General features: G+C 36.5%; 1 protein-coding gene across 2 annotated transcripts in view; it reads right to left on the minus strand.

The window, feature by feature from the left end:
- Nucleotides 1-356: 356 nt before the first annotated feature.
- CFAP43 (cilia and flagella associated protein 43) overlaps nucleotides 357-20914 on the minus strand; it is a 119723-nt gene continuing 99165 nt past the window's right edge. Inside the window, exons 29-38 of one of the 2 annotated variants that reach the window (XM_049645691.1) lie at nucleotides 18182-18289; nucleotides 16581-16667; nucleotides 14755-14843; nucleotides 12942-13155; nucleotides 11707-11819; nucleotides 10560-10719; nucleotides 3650-3814; nucleotides 1580-1660; nucleotides 792-945; nucleotides 357-602 (exon numbers count right to left, since the gene is read on the minus strand). In XM_049645691.1, the coding sequence (XP_049501648.1) occupies nucleotides 436-602; nucleotides 792-945; nucleotides 1580-1660; nucleotides 3650-3814; nucleotides 10560-10719; nucleotides 11707-11819; nucleotides 12942-13155; nucleotides 14755-14843; nucleotides 16581-16667; nucleotides 18182-18289 (1338 nt within the window). In that variant the 3' untranslated portion in view covers nucleotides 357-435. The remainder of the gene's footprint in view (nucleotides 603-791; nucleotides 946-1579; nucleotides 1661-3649; nucleotides 3815-10559; nucleotides 10720-11706; nucleotides 11820-12941; nucleotides 13156-14754; nucleotides 14844-16580; nucleotides 16668-18181; nucleotides 18290-20914) is intronic. The other variant, XM_049645692.1, reaches the window with a different exon arrangement.

Raw genomic sequence — 20914 nt, forward strand, 5'->3', positions numbered from 1 at the left:
CCAGGTGCCCCCTGGTAATTTTTTTTTTCTGATTACATAAATCCTTGCTGAAGAAAACTTAATACAGAAAAGTATGAAAATCATCCATTAACTCATAAGTTTTCTGGTAATTTCATAAAGTTACAAATGCCAGTAGTGGCTAAAAATTTTTTGTCTTTATGACCAAAATTAAGCCTAAATGAGTTAAATAGTAAAATAGATCTTGAATATTTTCAGTTCATTCTTGAGCAAAAGCAATTCATGATATTTTACACATTTGTGGAAGACAAAAATTTTTATAATAATGAAGGCTAAAATTAGATAATTTGCTATTAAAAAATGAAACTAAGAAGAAGCTCTACTTAAATGTCCTGATATGGGAGAAAAAAATCATTTTAATCAAATGAAACTATTTTTTAAATGATTGATTGTCTGTCTTGTTTCCCACCAGCATTTTTACATTTGAACAAGAGCAGGAAATGTCTTCATCCTTAATCGTTCAACTTCGGCCTGCAGTATTGAAATCTGTTCAGCTTGTTGTTTTGAAATATTTGTTAACTTTTGTTGATGCATCATGTTTTCATACTGTTCTTTGGCAATCTTTTCACAAGTCAGTTGAGACCCTATCCCCCAAAAAATGAAGAATAGAATTAGTTGGATTGTCATTTAAACTTTCAAATACAGAAACAGCACTCAGAATCAGTTAACCCTGTGGAAGAAATGCTGGCAGCTTGATAACCAGTGACCAGAATTCAGGAACAGTGATTACTTTTAAAGAAACCTACAGTTGATTAAAGAGAAACAATTCTTACCTATTGCATTACAGATGTCCTTTCTCTCTGAGACAGCCACCAGCTCTTCTCGTAAATTGCAGCTCAGAGTATAATTTGCTATATCTTTTTGATTGCTGTACCTTCCCAGCTTTTTTAGTAGTTTTTTGCAGTTTTCCACATTCTTTTTGTGGGTCTGAAATTTTTGTCCCCATGACACCCCATGAAAATAATTTTGAAAAAGAGTATTTTATAAAGACATTTTAAAAATTTAAATTCATTATCATCAAGATATCATCTTATCACCATATCCCTACTGCCTACATTATGCCTGCACATAGTAGTTAATTAAATTATTTGTTTAAAGATAGAAGGGTACTTTAATACCACATTCTAGAAAAAAATCTTGTATATTCGTGAAAATGAGAGATTAAAAAATCCCACATAGCCTTGAGATGACTTTGTTTCCATCTTATATATGCTATACAATCAAAACTGAGCATTTGTTAAGCAGTTATGAAAAAAGTTATGCCAAGGAGAGACTATTAACACTTCTGTGAAATTGGAAATTCATATACACTCAGATATCTCCCAAGGGGTTATTTCTAATATTAAAAGAAGTACTTCAGTCTACCATACTTGTTATGGTTATAAAGACACTATTCAGGGGCCTCTAATTATATCCTGAATGTCAGTAAAGGATCTGTTTTGATTTTATTTTATTAGGTTTTATTAGGTTATGTTTGAATTCATGATTTCGAACATTATTACTGTGTTCAAATGATTCACAACTATTGGGATTATAATTGATCAATATCTTTCAGACCTACCTTATCTAAAACAGCAATGGTTTGCTCCATTATTCCAATCTGAACGGCAATCAGAGTCTCATAGTTTGGTTCATTTAGGTACTTGGAGAAGAAAAAAACCCCACAATATATGTAAGTATATTTTTCTCTATTCTTTCAATAGATAAATTTATAAAAAGTTCTTATTTTTGAAAGTTACTATTGTCATAAAAATTATCCAAGATTTATTTGACTTTTGTGCTATAATATTTACTTGTATTTAGCTATTGATATATTTACCTGTATGCTAATAATTACAGATACCTAGAGTTTATTTTCTCATTCATTTATTCAACTCACCAAACATTTATTAAGTATCTCATTTGAGTCATATATTAATATTGTTTCAGTTAAAGATACTAAGGGAGATACAAAGATGGATAACATGACCTTAGCCTTCAAGAAAAAGAGAACATGTAGATATGATTAGGTTGCCAGAAAATAAAGTGACTTGCAAATTCAAAGGCGGTTTGAGAAAGGATGTGGTTTTTCTGGACTGGGGAAATCCAGAAGCTTTATGGGCAGGTGGCATTTAAACTAGACCTTGAAAAATAAATTTGGGATGTGAAAAACCTGAGGAAAGATATTCGAGGTTAAAAAATCAGTAATGAGCAAAGGCACAGAGGTAAAATCCTAGAAAATATTAACTAGTCTGGTTTAAGAATACTAATGTATAAAAGGAACAGTGGGAATGAATTTGAAAAGTAGGGTTGAAGGATGTGGAACATCGACCCAAAGATTTCATAATTCATTTGCCAGGTAAGAAGTTGCAGTTTAAAATGTTTGAGCAGAGGGGCACCTGGGTGGCTCAGTTGGTTAAGCAACTGACTTCTGCTCAGGTCATGATCTCATGGTTCATGAGTTCTAGCCCCATATTGGGCTCTGTGCTGACAGCTCAGACCCTGGAGCCTGCTTTGGATTCTGTGTCTCCCTCTTTCTCTGCCCCTCCCCTGCTTGCACTCTGTGTCTCTCGCTCAGGAAATGAATAAACATTAAAAAAAATTTTTTTTTAATTTTTTTTTAACGTTTATTTATTTTTGAGACAGAGAGAGACAGAGCATGAATGGGGGAGGGTCAGAGAGAGGGAGACACAGAATCTGAAACAGGCTCCAGGCTCTGAGCCGTCAGCACAGAGCCCAACGCGCGGCTCGAACTCATGGACTGCGAGATCATGACCTGAGCCGAAGTCGGCCACCCAACCGACTGAGCCACCCAGGCGGCCCCAAAATTTTTTTTAAATGTTTGAGGAGAGTAGTAATGTTATTGGAGGTAAATAGCAGTATTAATCTGACAGCAGCATACAGTAGATATTAAATAAGAGAAATCCCCAAGGTTAAGAGACCAGTTAGGAGGTTATTATACAATAGTGTAAATCATGAAAAAGAAAAACTGAGCAAGGGCAAAGGCAGAAGGGATAGAGAATGAAGGAATAAAGAGATAAACTAGGCCAGACTTGGAAGACAGGGGAGAGGGGAATCACACATGACTACAACTGCAAGCCTGAGTAAGTGGTTGAAAAGAACAGAAATAAGCACATTAATTAAAGAGTTGCTGTTGGGAGGTGGGAAGGCAGAAATAGAATTCAGGGAGTTCAGGAACAGAGAACTTGGATAGGACTTTTAGAAGGGATCACTGAAATTAGAAAAATTGAGACCATCAAAGGAGAGAGCATGGAAGGAAACCAAGCTAAAAGCATCATCTTAAATAGCTATATTTAAGAGAAGCAAAAGAGAAGTCAGCAAAAGAAGCAGAGCAGCCTGACATGTTGGAAGAAAAAACCAGCAGAAAATAGAGATGAAAAAAGCCAAAGGAATGGGCAATAAAGATTGTCAAGTGCTACAGACAGCTGAGGGATGGTGATGACTGGGGAAAAGAACACTGGGTTTGATAATTAGGAAATACTTGGAAGAAAAAGAATTCATACACATCATGAAAAACTAGTGGCTTAGAATATGTTTGATATTACAGAGACTTCCTATTGAATACTGTTTGAATGAATGAATACATTAATGAATGAAAGTAAAATTACGTAGTGGGGCAAGGAGAGCTTACCTTTTGACGATCTCTGGAAAAAAATAGCATCTGAATATCCCAAGCCTTCTGATTTAGATCTTCCATTTCCATCTCCATTTTCTTATGTTCCCACTCAATCTGAAATATTCCTTTGTGGACATCTTTACTTTCCATCATGCTAGCAACTTTCTTTTGTCCTTGAGCCTTAGGGGGAAAAAAAAAGTACATTCTGATATTCATAGGACTCCGCAGACAGAATACAGAATATCTGAAGCTGAATGCTATTCTTAGAAAACACTTGGACCACAGAGATAATTCTATCTTCTTTTAAAAATGTAGCAGATATTTAAAAATTACTTCTTGGGCAAAATCTGATCACTAAAAAGCTTTATAGGTACTACACAGAAAGGATTATAAAATATACTTGAATAGCATAGCCAGTTTACTTTATATGTTAAAATTAGGCGGGAGCTCTTTCTGTTATCACCAATCTACCAGTCTGTATGCACTGGCACCCCTACTCTCTGCCCTGCTTCTCGACAATATAGATAAAAGATTGTAGTTTAGGGGCACCTGGTGGCTCAGTCGGTTAAGCGTCCAACTTTGGCTAAGTCATGATCTCTTGGTTTGTGAGTTTGAGCCCCGCGTCGGGCTCTGTACTGACAGCTCAGAGCCTGGAGCCTGCTTCGGACTCTGTGTCTCCCTCTCTCTCTGCCCCTCCCCTGCTCATGCTCTGTCTCTGTCTCAAAAATAAATAAAAAACATTAAAAAAAATTTAAAAAAAGATTGTAGTTTAATGCAGCTAGGGACAACAATATCCAGTTGGTAGCTAGTGGAAAAGCAAATGAAATGAGATGAAATAAAATACAATTGGATGAGCTAAATATTTTTAAATACCTAGATATTTTGCCTTTCACTTCAAATTGCCTACATTGAAGTTCAGGAATATTTTCATGAAGTTGTTCTTCCAGATTGCTAATAGTGAAACTATTATGTCTCTTAAATTAATTTGTACAAGAGCTCCATCAGTTAACATTTTATATTTTTCCTCTCTTCTTCAAAAACTCAGCTTTATAAAGTTCATGGCACTATATTATACTATACTACCTGCTCCTCTTTTTAAAAATTATTTTCATCTTCTAATCACTACTTGGCCTCTCAATTCCTTGAATTTCTCACTATCAATGATTTTTTCTCCATCTCACTCAGCCACCCAACTCCCATGATCATACCCTTGATCTTGTCATAACAGCTCCAAAATATGAAGTTCAGGAATTTCTCCAGAGCAGTGTTTGTCAAATGTTGGAAATATTGCCCCACCAGGGGAAATTAAATTATGTTTGGAGAAATTTTGGCGGACACAACTGGAGGGAGGTGTTGCTACTGGAATCTAGAGGGTAGATGCCGGGATGCCACTAAACCGTGCAATACACAGGACATCTCTCCATAACAAATAATCATCCGGCCCAAAATATCAGTAGTGCCAAGGTTGAGAAACACTGCTGTGGAGCTACCACATCTCCTCTCTACTCTCCTTTGATCAATTTTTTTCTAAGATTTATTTATAGTTACTGTCTCTACAACCTCATTTCATATTATTTTTTCAACCATGGCCAGTTGAGCCCCTGCCCCAAACTTCCACTGAGACTGCTCTTGTCAAGTAATTGACATAGTGCACAAGTCCCTTGTCCTTGGAGACATTTTTTCATGGTTTTCAGGTTTCCTCTTTATTTAAAAAAATTTTTTTAATCTTTATTTTTGAGAGAGAGAGAGAGAGAGATACTGAGTGCAAGTGGGGGATAAGCAGACAGAGAGGGAGACACAGAATCCGAAGGAGGCTCCAGGCTCTGAGCTGTCAGCACAGAGCCCAACGCGGGGCTCAAACTCACGAACTGCGAGACCATGACCTGAGCAGAAGCTGGACATTGAGCCACCCAGGTGCCCCTCAGGTTTCCTCTTTATTGGCAGCTCCTTCTCAGTTTCATTACATGATTCCTTCTCTGCTAGATCTATCAAAGTTAGACTTGGGGCACTGGCCCAAACTCTGTATTCTATCTACCCATTCCTAGGTGGTCTCAAGCACTCTCATGCCTTAAACTATCCATTTGTAAATGTCTATAGGTAATAATCCATATATAGTTACCTGTACGTGATCTATATATAGAACACTCCTAAATTTATATATCAGCCCTTAATTCTGTCCAGTAATATTTCCACTGGAATGTTTTATGTGCATCTCAAATTTAGCAAAGGCCAAAACTCTTTGTTTTATGTCCCAGGCAAAACTATATGCTTCCTGTTTTTTCTCATGTCAGTTAATCACACCATCATCTACTCAGTTGCTCAAAAGCCAGTGTTTTAGGATTTATTCTTGATTCTTCTCTTTACCATTTGCATTGAATCCATCAGCAATTTTGATAATGATTTTTGCGCCTACACTAACAACAAAATATGAAGGAGAATGCTCTGAGAAAACAAAGCTGAGGGAGTCTATCATTACTAGACCTGCTGTACCAGAAGTGCTAAAGGGAGTCCTTCAACCTGAAATGAGAAGGCACTACACAGTAACTCAAAGCCATAAGAATAAAAAACAAAAACCAAAAAAAACTAAATTAAAAATGTAACTACAAAGGTAGATATAAAAGTATTATTGTATTTTGGTTTGTGTATACTCTTTTTTTTTCTCTATGATTTAAAAGAAAAATGCAGGGGCGCCTGGGTGGCTCAGTCGGCTAGGCAGCCGACTTTGGCTCAGGTCATGATCTCATGGTCCGTGAGTTCGAGCCCCGCGTCGGGCTCTGTGCTGACAGCTCAGAGCCCGGAGCCTGTTTCAGATTCTGTGTCTCCCTCTCTCTCTCTGACCCTCTCCCGTTCATGCTCTGTCTCTCTCTGTCTCAAAAATAAATAAACGTTAAAAAAAAATTTTTAAAAAATGAAAATAAAAGAAAAATGCAGAGAAAAGAAAGAAAAATGCACAAAACTATAAATCTATGATAACAGACACTTAATGCATAAAGATATAATTTATGACAATAAGAACATAAAGGAGGAGGGACAGACCTGTATAGGAGCAGAGTTTTGTAGTTCTGTATATTTATTGAAACTAAGTTGGTGTTAATTTGGTTTGTTATAAAACTAAGATGTTGATTATAATCCCTATGGTAACCACTAAGAGAAAAACTAAAATGTATACAGAAAAGTAAAAGACAAGAGGATCAAATGGTATTCTGCAAAAAGTCAACTGTATACAAAAGAAGGCAATAATGGAGGGATTGAGGAACCAGAAAATATGATAGAAAACAAATAACAAAATAGTAAAGTCCTTTTTATTTTACCAGAAATTATTTTTATTTTTTTAATGTTTACTTATTTTTGAGAGAGAGAGAGAACACGCCCATAAGCTGGGGAGAAAGAGAGGGAGACACAGAATCTGAAGCAGGCTCCAGGCTCTGAGCTGGAGCTCAACAGGGAGCTCAAACCCATGAACCATGAGATCATGACCTGAGCCAAAGTCAGACAGTCAACTGATTGGGCCACCTAGGTGCCTCACTAGCAATTGTTTTTTTAAATGTAAATGGATTAAACTCAATAATTAAAAGTCAGAGATAGGCACAATGAATTTAAAAAAATGATCCAATGATATTCTATCCAGAAGAGATTCACTTCAGATTCAGTGACACAAATATCTTGAAAGTGAAATGATGTAAAGGTATCATCTGTGCAAACTGTAATCAAAAGATAGCTGGGGTGGCTATCCTAACATCAGACAAACACATTACTTGCTGATAACAGGCCAATCCTTCAAGAAGATACAGCAATTATAAACACATATGCTCGAAACACAGAGCCCCAAGATATATGAAACAAAAATCAATAGAATTGAAGGAGAAATAGTTCCATGATAGTAATAGGAGATTTCACCATCCTACTTTCAGTAATGGGTAGAACAAGTATACAGATGATCAATAAGGAAAGAGAGGATTTGAACAACACTATAAACTAATTAGACCTAAGAGACAAATACAGAACACACTACTCAATAACAGCAGAATACACATTCTTTGCAAGTGCAAATGGAACACTCTCAAATGTAGACCATATGTTAGGCCATAAAATGAATCCTAACACATTTTAAAAGATTGAAATCATACAAAACATCTGTTCTGACTACAAGGGAATTAAACTAGAAATCAATAACAGAAGGAAAACTGGAATGTTCACAAATATGGATTCACAAATATGGAATATTCACATATTTGTGAATATTAAATAACACATTATTAAATAATAGGTCAAAGAAGAAATCACAAGATATATTAGAAAATACTGTGAAATAGGGTGCCTGGGTGGCTCAGTTGGTTGAGTGCCTGACTCTTTATTTCAGCTCAGGTCATGATCCCAGGGTCATGGGACTGAGCCCCCCGTGTTGGGCTGCGTGCTGAGCATGGAGCCTGCTTAAGATTCTCTCTCTTCTTCTGCCCCTCTCTCCGACTCACATACTCACTTTCTCTCTCTCTTTCTAAAATAAACAAAAATAATTTTAAAAAATTAAAAAAAGAAAATATTGTGAAATAAACTAAAGTGAAAACACAACATACCAAAACGTATGAGATGCATCAAAAGCAGTGCTCAGAGGGAAATTTATAGCTATGCACCTATGTTATAAGCACCTATGTTAAAAAAGGAGAATTATCAAAGAAAAAAAAAGAATCATCTCAAATCAATAATCTAAGAAAAAGAACACCAAAATCAACTCAACCCCAGAAGAAAGAAGGAAATTGGAAGATTAGAACAGAAAGAAATGAAATATAAAATAGGAGAAAAGAAAGAATAAATGAAACCAAAATCTTTGAGATCAAAATTGATAAACCTTTAGTTAGAATAAGAAAAAAGATAAAAGACTCTATTTGCTAAAATCAGAAATGAAATCAAAGACATTACTACTAACCTTATAGAATATAGTAAGAGAATACTATGAACAATTGAATGCCAACAAATTAGATAAACCTAGATGAAATAGAAAAAAATTCTAGAAACACACAAACTACAAAAACTGACTCAAGAAGTAACAGAAAATCTGAATAAACCTATAGTAAGTAAAGACTGAATCAGAATAAAAGACCTCCCAACGAAATAAAAAGCCCAGGACCAGAAAGCTTCACTGGTGAATTCTACCAAATATTCAAAGAAGAATTAATACCAATCCTTCTCAAACTCTTTAAAAAAATAGAAAAGGAGAGAACATTTCCAAACTCATTTTACAAGATCAGCATTACCCTGATATCAAAGCCAGACAAGGACACCACAAGAAAAGAAAATTACAGGCCCATAATCTTTTTATTTTTTATGTTTATTTACTTATTTTGGGAGAGAAGGAGAACACAAGTAGGGGAGGGGAAGAGAGAGGGGGGAGAGAGAGAATCCCAAGCTGGCTCTGTACTGTCAGATGTGCAGATTGATCCCACAAACCAGGAGATCATGACCTGAGCTGAAAGCAAGAGCTGGACACTTAACTGGCTAAGCCACTCAAGCACCTCACAGAGAGCCATAGCCTTGATGAAAAGAGATACAGAAGTCCTCAACAAAATATTAGCAAACTGTATTATTCAACAGTGCATTAAAAGGATCTTACACACATACACACACTCCTAGACATATGTTCAAACTACTGAAAATCAAGATAAAGAGAATATCTCAAGGGCAGACATATTACATTAAGAGGAGCAAAGATCTAAAAATATATAGTAGGCACCTTGTCAGAAACTGTGTAAGCCAGAAGAAAATGAACACCTTTAAAGAGAAAAGGAGAGGAAGAAGAGAGAGAAAAAACCTGCCAATCCAGTGAACCTAGCAAACTATCTTTCAACAATGAAGGTGAATCGAAGACAATTTCAGACAAAGAAAAACTTAGAGAATTTATTACAGGCAGATTTGCAATTCAATTCAGTTAAAAGTTCTTTAAGCAGAAGACATATGGTATAATGCAGAAACTTTAATCCATACAAAGAAAGATCTCTTGAAATAGTGAAAATAAAAGGAAATACGAAATGCTTTTTTCTTGTTTTTCATCACTCTAAAAGAAAATTATCTAAAGCAAAAATAGTAACAGTGTATTGTCAGTTTAGGGTATTTGGAAAAGTAAAATGCATGGAAACATTAGCACACAATTCCCAAATAGCACAAATTCCCCAAATATTTGGAAATTAAATAGCATTTTTTTTTAAAATTTTTTTTAACGTTTATTTATTTTTGAGACAGAGAGAGACAGAGCATGAACGGGGGAGGGTCAGAGAGAGCGGGAGACACAGAATCGAAGTGGCTCCAGGCTCTGAGCCATCAGCCCAGAGCCGGACGCGGGGCTCGAACTCAAGGGCCGTGAGATCGTGACCTGAGCCGAAGTCGGCCGCTTAACCGACTGAGCCACCCAGGCGCCCCAAATAGCATTTCTAAGTAGCCCATGAGTCAAACATGGAAGTTAATGGGAAATTAGAAAATATTTTAAATGGAAAGAAAATGAAAACACAAAATATCAGAATTTGCAGAATGCAGCTAAAACAGTGCTTAGGGAGAAATTTATGACATTAAATGTTTATATTAGAAAATAAGCAAGGTCTAAAATCAATGATCTAATCTTATCTAAAATTATCATTACATGAGTAAATTGAGCTTAACAAAATGATAGCATATTAGAATGAGCATTTAACCTTGTAGTTTTAAACTTCTTATACTTTAGAATCATCCGGGAAGCTTTTAAAAAATACCCATGCTTAGGGGGTGGGCCTGGATGCATTTGTAAAGTTCTTTAGATGATTCTAATGTATAGCCAGAGTTTGGAATCACTGATTTAACAGAATGAAAATGACTTTTCATGGAAATGGGAGAATAATGAGAAAATTTTTGGTACAGCAGGCTAATATGTTGGCTTTCTTCTTAAAAAAATGATAATTACCCGAATCACACAATTCAAGTCTTCAATTATGCTCTTGTTGATGAGAATTGCATCAGGATACTCCAGCAATAACTGGAAATTTTCCAGCTCTACTTGTCCTTGTTTAAGGAGAATTTGGATTGTCAAATTCAACTGGAATCTCACCTTCTCTTCCTGTAATCTACATTGAAAAGACTTCAAAGTAAGCAGTTGAAATATACTTATATTTCAAATTTCATCTATTATCTGAGAATATAAAATTCAAACTTAGTTTTCAACTTAAATTTCAACCTTAAGCTAAAGAAAAACCTGCTGGAGATTAATGCAGAAAATCTTTCCCAATGATGAGCTTTCTTGGAGGTCTCTATGATGCCTCTTATTGATACGGAATTACACTTGGGCTGCTCAAAGAATGGCATGGACTTAAATACATTCATAAAGTTATACTTTATGATTAAGAAAAGATTAATATTATTTTGGAAGAAAATTGAGATGCTCCCAAATAACAAATCTATTAAAGTTCTGACTTTGTGTATTGACTTCTGATATTTTATTAACGATATTTAATCTGTATGCTACTTATATCTATTTCTGGCTAATTCACATTTCTCCTAATAGCCTGGATCTGAAAATGATGTATAATGATGAATTTGGGAACATCAAAGAAGAATTTATCAAAATGTTTGTAAATTCGGATAAAGTGAAGTAAGGACTTAAAACAGTATCCTAATCACTTAGCAAAATTGAACAAACTTTCCTAAAGAAAAATATATTAGCTGGTTAGTTGTTTACATGGAAATTTCTTGGATATCTGCCTAATCTTCAACATAGTTTGCTTGTGTGGCTTGAGCCCCAAAGTGCTTATTAGCAGAAACAAGTTCTTTGCATTTTTATGTGGAAGGAGCAGATTAAAAAATAATAAGATTTTCCCCAAACTTGCCTACTTCTAATAAGAGCAATGGAACGTGTAGGTAAATTCTATTCTGAAGTAAGGTCTTTTGTAACAAAATGCACTTTTTAAAGGAGAAGTTATAAAGCCCAGCAAGATAGACCAGTCTGTGCCAGTTGTAAACCAGTGAGTAGGCTTTCTTCCCCCATGATAACACAATCTAACTTAGCCTTAGCTTAGGTTTTGTGTAAATGAACATGAACGAAAGGTTCAAATTACACAATGCGTTCATGGAACACTTTTTCAATTTCCTGTTGTAACTTCTCATCCTCCTCAGTTCTCCTCCGGACGAAAGCGACCATTTCCATTAAGCCAGCTGCTTTCTGCTTTACCTGAAGGAACCAAACCACAAACATCTCAGTACATATGCAGCTCTAGGAATAAAAGCAAACAAATTTTAAAGAACTCTGGAAAACATACATGTTTTAACTTAGCTACAAAACCTTAATAAGCCCATTTTTCTAGGAGATTAACAAAAATTTAAATTCCCACCATTATGTAAGATACCTAAAACTTAACATGGTACATCCATGAATAATTTGAAAAGTATCCAATTTTGCCTCTCACTGAAAATCAAATACTCAAGCAACCACAACTTTCCTTATATCTTATTTTCAAATTCATTCTCGTCATCTCAGACAAAAATATAAAATCATAGATTCTTTAGCAAAAATATGCCAGTCTGATGCTTGTGGCACGGAATTTAGGTATTTTGAGATGGGGGGGCAGAGGGTGGTTAAGAAACAATAAGAGGAAGAATTCTTCTCTCAAACATACCCTCAAATTGTTACCTTTGCCACATTAAAAAAATATTCTAGTAAAACTATAAAGTAGGTTCTAGTGAAATATAATTCTAATCTTTGCAAAATGGGATGAGGACAACTCAAGACCAGGGATAGAGAGGAGAAGGGAAGTTGTGTCCACAATGGTGCTCTTCAAGGGAAACACAATGTGAGCCACACATGTGAACCACATACTTAATTTTCAATTTTGTAGTAGCCACATTATAAGAAGTGAAATGAAACTGGTGAAATTAATTTTGCTAATTTTTTAATTTAAAACAATATATCCAAAACATTACCATTTCAACCTGTAATGAATATAAAACATATAGACATTTTCCATTCCTTTTTCATAAGACTGCTAAATCTCTGTATATTTTCTACTTACAGCATGTCTCAATTAGGACTGGCCACATTATTTCAAGTAAACAATAACCCCATGTGGCTAGTGACCACCACTTTGGACAGTGTGGGCCTACAATACAGGCCTATACTTAGCCCTTAATACCACTAAGGTTAATATTTTATCTCATTATTATTACTAACATTACTAACTACTATCCTAGCAGGAAAACCTAAATAATTAGCATTTCTGGAAGCAAAGGTCACTATAAACTACATTTATTAGCACACTGAAATGAAGTGAAAATGGAATAAAATGTTATTATATACTTTCTGTTCATTTTCCACTTTCGCTCGTCTGGTTTGGCAGAAATGATCCCAGACCAAGGGGTCCAAGCCTTCTGGCATGTTACTAATATTGTCCAAGTCATCCATGGCTTTCATTAATTGGGCAAAGGCATCCTTATTCAGTTTCCCAGATTCTGGTCGCTCTCCAAAAGGCACAATACCGGCAGTATCTGAGTGTATTTTCTGTTTCTGAATCCTGGTATTACCAATAAAAACCCATCAACCTTTCACATTCTCACACAAAAGAAATCAATGTTAAATTATATACAACGCTTAGCATCAATATGACATTGCAAGACACTTTATTTTGACATTTGGAGGCTGGTGGACTATTCCACCAAATAGAAGGAGGCTGGTGGACTATTCCAAAGAGAAAAGCACCTACTTTGGTCTTCTTGCATACTCCCTGGACACCTAGACATGACCTTGGCTGGACTACTGATGTTCCTAACTATCGTCAGCATTGGCAGCTTTACCTGCCCTGAAGAAGTCTAGCCCAAGAGGAGTGTGGATATTCCCTAGTTATGTCCCACATATTCTCTAGCCTGGAATTTTTCAGATATAGACTCAACTGAAGAAGCACCTTTTAAAATCTACCTGAATAGATTAGTTTTGTTTCCCTGGGCTGTAGCTAGGAAGGAAAGAAGGATACAAAGATTTGTACCAGCCACTCACCATCAAGATGCTGTACAATATGCTGTGAAGTTACTATTGTTATCTTCTTTCTCTAGAATGAGGAAAGTCTGAGAGAAGCTGTTGGTCTAAGACCACAGGTCTGATAGATGGTAGAATTAGGATTTAAAGCTAATTCTGTCTGACACTAAAGCTTATGCTTTTTCCACTGCTGCCTCCCAATATGTAGGAAGTCTTCCTTCTTTTTTCACAAGACTTACTATGACTGACTCCTTTAAAAATAAGGAAACCAAGATATGAGGCATGTGCTAGGTTGAATTCCCCGGGGTTGTATGTAACCCGTCAAGGGTGAGAGAATGAGTCTGTACCTCAGACACAATGAGCCTATACCTCTGTAACAAATTCCATGGTTTCTAGCTTACATTTGAAAATTATGGAAATCTGTGGATTTCTATGGCTTACTATGGAAATTGTAAAAGTTTGGAAATCTGTGAAATGTAATTCTAATGCTCCTTTCGGTATAAAAAACAGATATTTTAGAACCCTTTATGATAATGGTTATTTTCAATCATATATACTGGCATTTTTCAAACTTTGTCTTAAACACAATTACATGAAATGCTCTGAGTGCCAAATAAGTTTGGACAACTCTGCTTATTCTATTTTTTATATTTGGAGATCCAAAGACCAAAAACAAGTTCTGAGAAGTTTTTCAGTAAAGAAAACTGTTTAACTTTTTTTCTTTTAACCCAGTGTTTCCCCCTAACTTATTTTGTCCTGGAAGCCTTTTACATGAATTCCAATTCATACCACAAGGTCCTCATATTTGCTGGAACACATCTTGGGAAAAACTATAAATCTGTACGCCATCTATAACTTAAGAGGAACTTTAGTGCTACTTTCATAGAACTAAAATAGCACAATGCTCACCTAGACACTTTTTGAATAATGAAATCATTGTTCTTCATTGCTTACCTTAAGATTTAAGAATAATCTTAAAAAACCCAGAGTTATGATAAAGACACGTGAACATTTTCACATAAAATATGTTATATTGAATATTTCCATCTAAGTGGGACTGAAAAAGCCAAAATATAATAATATTCCTTTTCACTTACAAACGCTTTTTTCTCAGAAACGTGATAGCAAAGGAGAAACAAACCTTGGTCGCCGTTTAAAAAGTTTGTAGAGTATATCCACCTGGTGACTGGGAATTTCAGAAAATTCTTTTTTAAAGCTGCGATCCAAAACCTAAGGACAGACATATCATTGCTGGGATTGCAACTCTCTTCAGAAGCCCTTTCTTTGTTGACAGCACTCTTCAAGATATAGGATTGTATCACTTTGGTTTAAAAAATCTATGAAAATTTGGTTAAAAAGTAGATTTGTTGAAGGGTGACCCCTCACTATGCAAGGATTTATCAAAGATTTATTTTGAATACGAAGTACTTCAGTGAATTATAAGTACTACTTCATATAAGGTTCTAGAAATCATTCAGAACTACAATTTCACAACATAATATTTACAAGTAAACCATGCAAGGGATTCTATTCTATTCTTCTATCCTATCCTATCCTATCCTATCCTATCCTATCCTATCCTATCCTGTATGTTTTTCTAGCCTGTTCTTTTCCATTACAAAACTAATGGTCAGGGGCACCTGGGTGGCTCAGTAGGTTAGGCATCTGACTTTTGATTTTGGCTCAGGTTATGAGCTCACAGTTCGTGGGTTCGAGCCCTGAGCTGGGTTCCACACTGGCAGTACAGAGCCTAGTTGGGATTCTCTCTCTCCCTCTCTCTCTCTCGGCCCTTCTCCCCCCTCTCAAAAATAAATGGCTAAACTTTAAACAAAACAAAACAAAACTACTGGTCATACATATGATCCAGTAATTCCACTACTGAGTATTTACCCAAAGAATACAAGAACACTGATTCAAAAAGATTATGCACTTCTGTGTTTACTGCAGCATTATTTATGATAGCCAAATTTTGGAAGCAACACAAGTGCCCATTGATAGATGGATGGATAAAGATGATGTATCATATACATACAACGGAATATTATTCAGCCATAAAAATGAATGAAATCTTGCCATTTGCAACAACATGGATGGACCTAGAAGATATAATGCTAAGTCAGTCAGTCAGAGAAAGACAAATATAATATTATTTCACTCATATGTGGAGTTTAAGAAACAAAACAAAAGAACAAAGAAAAAAAGAGATAAAAAACCATACACTTAAATATAGAAAACAAACTGATGGCTACCACAGGGTAGGTGAGTGGGGGCATGGGTGAAATAGGTGAGGGGGATTAAATGTTTATTTTGGGAGAGAGAGAGAGATTGCAAGTGGGGGAGAGGCAGAGAGAGAGGGAGACAGAGAATCTCAAACAGGCTCCGCACTGTCAGTGCAGAGCCCAGTGTGGGGTTTGAACTCATGAACCATGAGATCACCACCTGAGGTGAGATCATCACCTGAGCTGAAATCAAGAGTCGGACACTTAACCAACTGAGCCACCCAGGCACGCCAGTGTTGGGGATTAAGAGTACACTTATCATGAGTAATGTATAGAACTGAGTCATGTATAAAACTGTTGAATCATTATATTGTACATCTGAAATTAATACTGTGCATTAATCATACTTGAATTAAAATAAATTTTTTAAAACTACTGGTTATAGCTTACTAAATTGATTTCATGACCAACTGATGGCAACTGCAACTTAAAGTTTGAGAAGCCCTTAAGTCTAGATGATCTCTCTTTTTTGTACAAGAGAATGTTTAAACCAGAGATGTTTACAAAAATTTATTTTATACACTTATTATCAGAAATATACAATGGCACAGAATGAAGTTCACTGATAACTGAAAATTATAATAGGAGAAAAATCTATGAGGAAGTTAAATTACATTCCTTTTAATCTTCCCCAAATCTAGGCAGCAACTCTATTGCATTGGTGAATGGGTAAGACAACGGCTCTCACTTTGTCTTCTGCCAATAAGTTGTCATAGTGTTCCCTGTACGTATCAAGGTCTTCTTTGGCTTTCTGGATGGCCTCTGAAGTCTGGTTCTGTAATGACACCAAGAATAGGCAATTGGAACTAAGTTTTTCAGGATAAACAAAAATATTGGGGATATTAAAAATAACAACAAATTTCCTAGTATAAGATAAATGTGTCAGTGGAATATCCATTACAGATAAGATTTGTAGAAGAAAGTAAATCAATTGGAGATTTTGAAAGAACAAACATCTAATCACCTGTTTCTAAGTATAGCCAGGCCTGCATGTGAGTGTGTTAAGTGACTAAAGGAAGTATGGATGATGGAATTGTACAGTCTTGGGATTCACATGGAGCTGGCTTCTGAGAGACTGAATGTATAAACAGACAATGGCCAGACTATATATACAAATAGGACTCTGACCCACAACCCCTGTAGCCACTAGCCAGGAAGCTAAACCATATCCTCAGCAGCGAGCAACCCCAAACTGCCAGGACTTGGTCAGTAACTTTCAGCTTTCCTAATTTTTGCCGCCATTTCCAGTTTAGGACCAAACAGACAAAGCCAAATATGCTCCCCAAATTAATCACACAGGTTGCCTGCCTTCTAATTACCTTGCCCCTGGCTTCCCCATGCCAACAACTTCTAATCAGGGTGCATCTGAAGCCCTCTCTTCTTTATTATAAAGCTTTCCCACCCCCTGCCTGCCTTTGAGTGTCTGCCAAACACAAGTGATGGTGGCTGAACCCTTACTATACCAAGCTCTGAATAAATAGTCTGCTTATTGTCATCTAGATGGTCTTAATTTATTTCCACAGTTCCAATTCCTGCTGTTTTACATTCTAATGGGTGACTTAGGCATGTTACCAACTCTCCTCAACTAGGAAAGAAATCCAGGACCCTGCAGGGTTGTTATGAGGATGGTTGCATTTAGAAGGTGCTTTACATAGGCTATTTAATAGACTGCTAGCAAAAACTAAGTTCATATGTCATATATGATACTCTAAATCATTCATACATAAATGTTCTTTATTAATACTACCAAGAAAAGCTGACACCTTTTGAAAATTATTATGTGATAAGCATTTTGCATTCATTGTCTCTTTAATAAGACTTATCTATTCAACCCCTATTTATTAGGGTTTTTCAGAATATGACAGCTTTTCATTCTATAAGCTAACCTGTTACTCACATGCTTAGTAAAACGTAGGGTTCCAAATGATCCAGAGAAGACAATACTCCCAGAGAAGAGCTTGCAAATAGCTTAAAAGATTCTATGTCTTGTCCAAGGTCCCACAGCCAGTCAGTAGTTAGAAGCGAGTCCTTCCAACCATGAAGCTATATTGTCTCATTTTATAAATCATATATCATATCAAAGTTACACAGTTCTTTTGACTAAATGGTTACAGACACGGAATCACATAACTTCATGAACAGACTACAGCAGGTGCTTTCATCTGACCCTGGAGCAAAGTCCCTGGCAGGGAGCCAAGGAACACACACAGCTAAGAGGGATGTGCAAGAAGGGAAGGGCCTAGGTGTGTCAGCTCTGGTTATACTCAAGATATCAGATACTGTCCTTACTTTCTCCGCCTGCTTCTTTATAAGGTAGTTGTTTAGGAATGCTTCTCTGGAGCTTATTTCTTCATCCAACAGCAAAGAAAAAACGAGGTTATTTATTTTCAGTTCCTCCTGTGGAAATATTTCAAAAGGTGGGGAAGATGATCACTACTTCTATTTGAGAAATGATTTTCTACTGAGGGCCACAGACTTGGCACTCATCAAGCAGATTCATGACATACAAATAAGAGAAATTCTTTTCAGGAAAAAGGGAATATAGACAGTTGCACTAACTACTCAGTTATTTTACCTTTTCCATCTTTTCATTGTAAGGTGAAATATATATACAGAAAAAATACACACAACAGCATATAGCTTGAGTTATAAAGGTAAAACACCCTTGCAATCACCACACAGTTCAAGAAATACAGCTTTCCCCTTCCATGTGTCCCCTTCACAGTCTCAACCCCAGTAATAACCACCTTCCTGACATTCATAATAATCACTCTCTTGTGTTTCTTTATGCTTTTATTACCCAAGTATGTCTCTAGGCACTAGAGCATAACTTGTCCATTTAAAAAATTGCCACCTGAAAAAAAATTTCTTATAATCCACAGATTCCTCTCCTCTCCTCTCCTCTCCTCTCCTCTCCTCTCCTCACATTTACTTGTAGTTTTACCTAATCTGGGTTTTGCTAACTGCATACTTCCGGTGAGTTCATCAGTATCCTTCATCTCATGTACTGTCTGAAAACTGGCAACTGATCAGAGGCCTGATCGGACCCATGTGTGATCCTTTTGGCAATACCGTAGGTGATACTATGTCCTTTGATCAGGAGACACATACTATTGTCTGCTTTTTTGTGATGTTAGTAAGTGTAGACACTGCATGCCCAGGCCCATTAATCCATGGAGAGTTGTAGGATGGTGATATTCTATTTCTGTAGTTCCTTTTTTTTTTCACTTTATTCATTAAAACTCCTTTGTAAATACACAGATGCTCCTCCTTCTCTGCAATGTAGTTACCTAGTGGTACAATTCATACAGGAAGGCAGAATCAATTCTCGACACTCTCTCTGTCAGTTTTCAAATAATGAATTGGTTGTTATCGTCTGAAGGTGAACGATAGGCATTTTTCTTTTTAAAATACCGCAAATTCACAAATTTAAACAACTTTGGTGGGTTTTAGGTAATTGCAATGATTATCATTGTTGAATCTTAAATTATTCCCTTTACGGGAGCTTTTAAAATTGGCTCCTGAGTCCTTTGGATATTATCTGGTAGTCTTTGATAGTTTCCTCATTATTTTGTATGAAAAGATGTTCTAAGCACATCTTTTTAAAATAATAGCTTTATTAGTATATATTTCATACAATTCACTCATTTCATATAAGTCACTTTTCACCCATGTTGTAGCACATGTTAGTACTTGTCATTGCCAAATAATATTCCATTATATGGATAAACCATATTTTATTTATCTATATGTAGTCATTGGACATTTGGATTGTTTCTACTTTCTGGCCATATGACTAACGCTGTTCTTATGCCTAGTTCTGGGGCATTCATTACCAATCTCCCCCGACCCAACTACCATATACACACTCCCTCCCTGTGGGGCCAGTGGTTATGTTATCTGTCTGTGGCCATGACTCCCCAGGAGCAGCCCCTCTCTCAAGGCTACAGCTCTTGCTGGTAGTGGTAGTAGCTCCCTTCCCTTGCCTCTTTAGATTTAGAAATGTTAGGGGCTTCCCACTGTTTCTGGTCTCTTGGCCATTCCTTGCTGTTTCCCTTAACCCTGCCCATACCTCAGTGAAGAGTCCCTGCATTAAACCCTCTTCAATGTAACTCTTTCAGTGTACCATTCCTATTGGGACCCCGAGGATAGAGACATCCTCCTAGAGGTTCCCTTACCTTCTTTCATCTTTTTTGGTTGACCTCTCTTGCCTTTAGAGACACATATAAATTTTCAAGATCTTGTGTTTCTCAAAATATCATTATTCTCCTCTTACACTCAAATGATAGTTTGGGCAGTACAGAATCCAATGCTAGGAATAATTTTCCCTTAGAATTGAAAGGCTTCACCCCTTGGTCTTCTTGTTTCTAGTTACTGCACACTTCATTTATATTCTTACTGTTGAATCAAATTAAGCCAGATTTCTCATTGGCTCTTTGGGGCAGATGGATTATTCATTCATTTAACACATAGTATGAGCCCAGCCCTTTGCTAGTTGCTGGAGATACAGGGGCGAACAAGACAGAGTTCATGGAACTTATAGTTTTGGGAGCATTAAAAAGTAATCTCATATAAATTAAAATTCAGTTGCGATAAGTAATAGAAAGTAAAAGGTCAGAGCATATACTAGGAAGCTCTAACCTAGTCTGAGGAACTGGCTTGTAAATTGGGACCTGAAGGATGAGTAGATACAGGTCAGGAGGCAGAGCCAGGAGGAATGGGCACACTGCTGTGCTCAAGGCACCAAAGGGAGTGTGGCCAGTGAAGACGGGAGGGGCAGAGGTGAGGCTGGAGCAGGAGCCAGGCCCACATGAGCAGGAAGGTTGTTGGTCTTTTTCCTAACAACAAAGAGAGGCCCTGGAGGCTCCTTAAAATAAAAGTCATGGGGCATCTGGGTGGCTCAGTTGGTTAAGTGTCTGACTTCGGCTCAAGTCATGACCTCATGGTTAGTGAGTTCGAGCCCTGTGTCTAGCTCTGCACTGACAGTTCAGAGCCTGCTTTGGACTCTTTGTCTCCCCTTCT

The sequence above is a fragment of the Panthera uncia genome, chromosome D2, assembly GCF_023721935.1.
Source record: "Panthera uncia isolate 11264 chromosome D2, Puncia_PCG_1.0, whole genome shotgun sequence".
Taxonomy (NCBI): domain Eukaryota; kingdom Metazoa; phylum Chordata; class Mammalia; order Carnivora; family Felidae; genus Panthera; species Panthera uncia.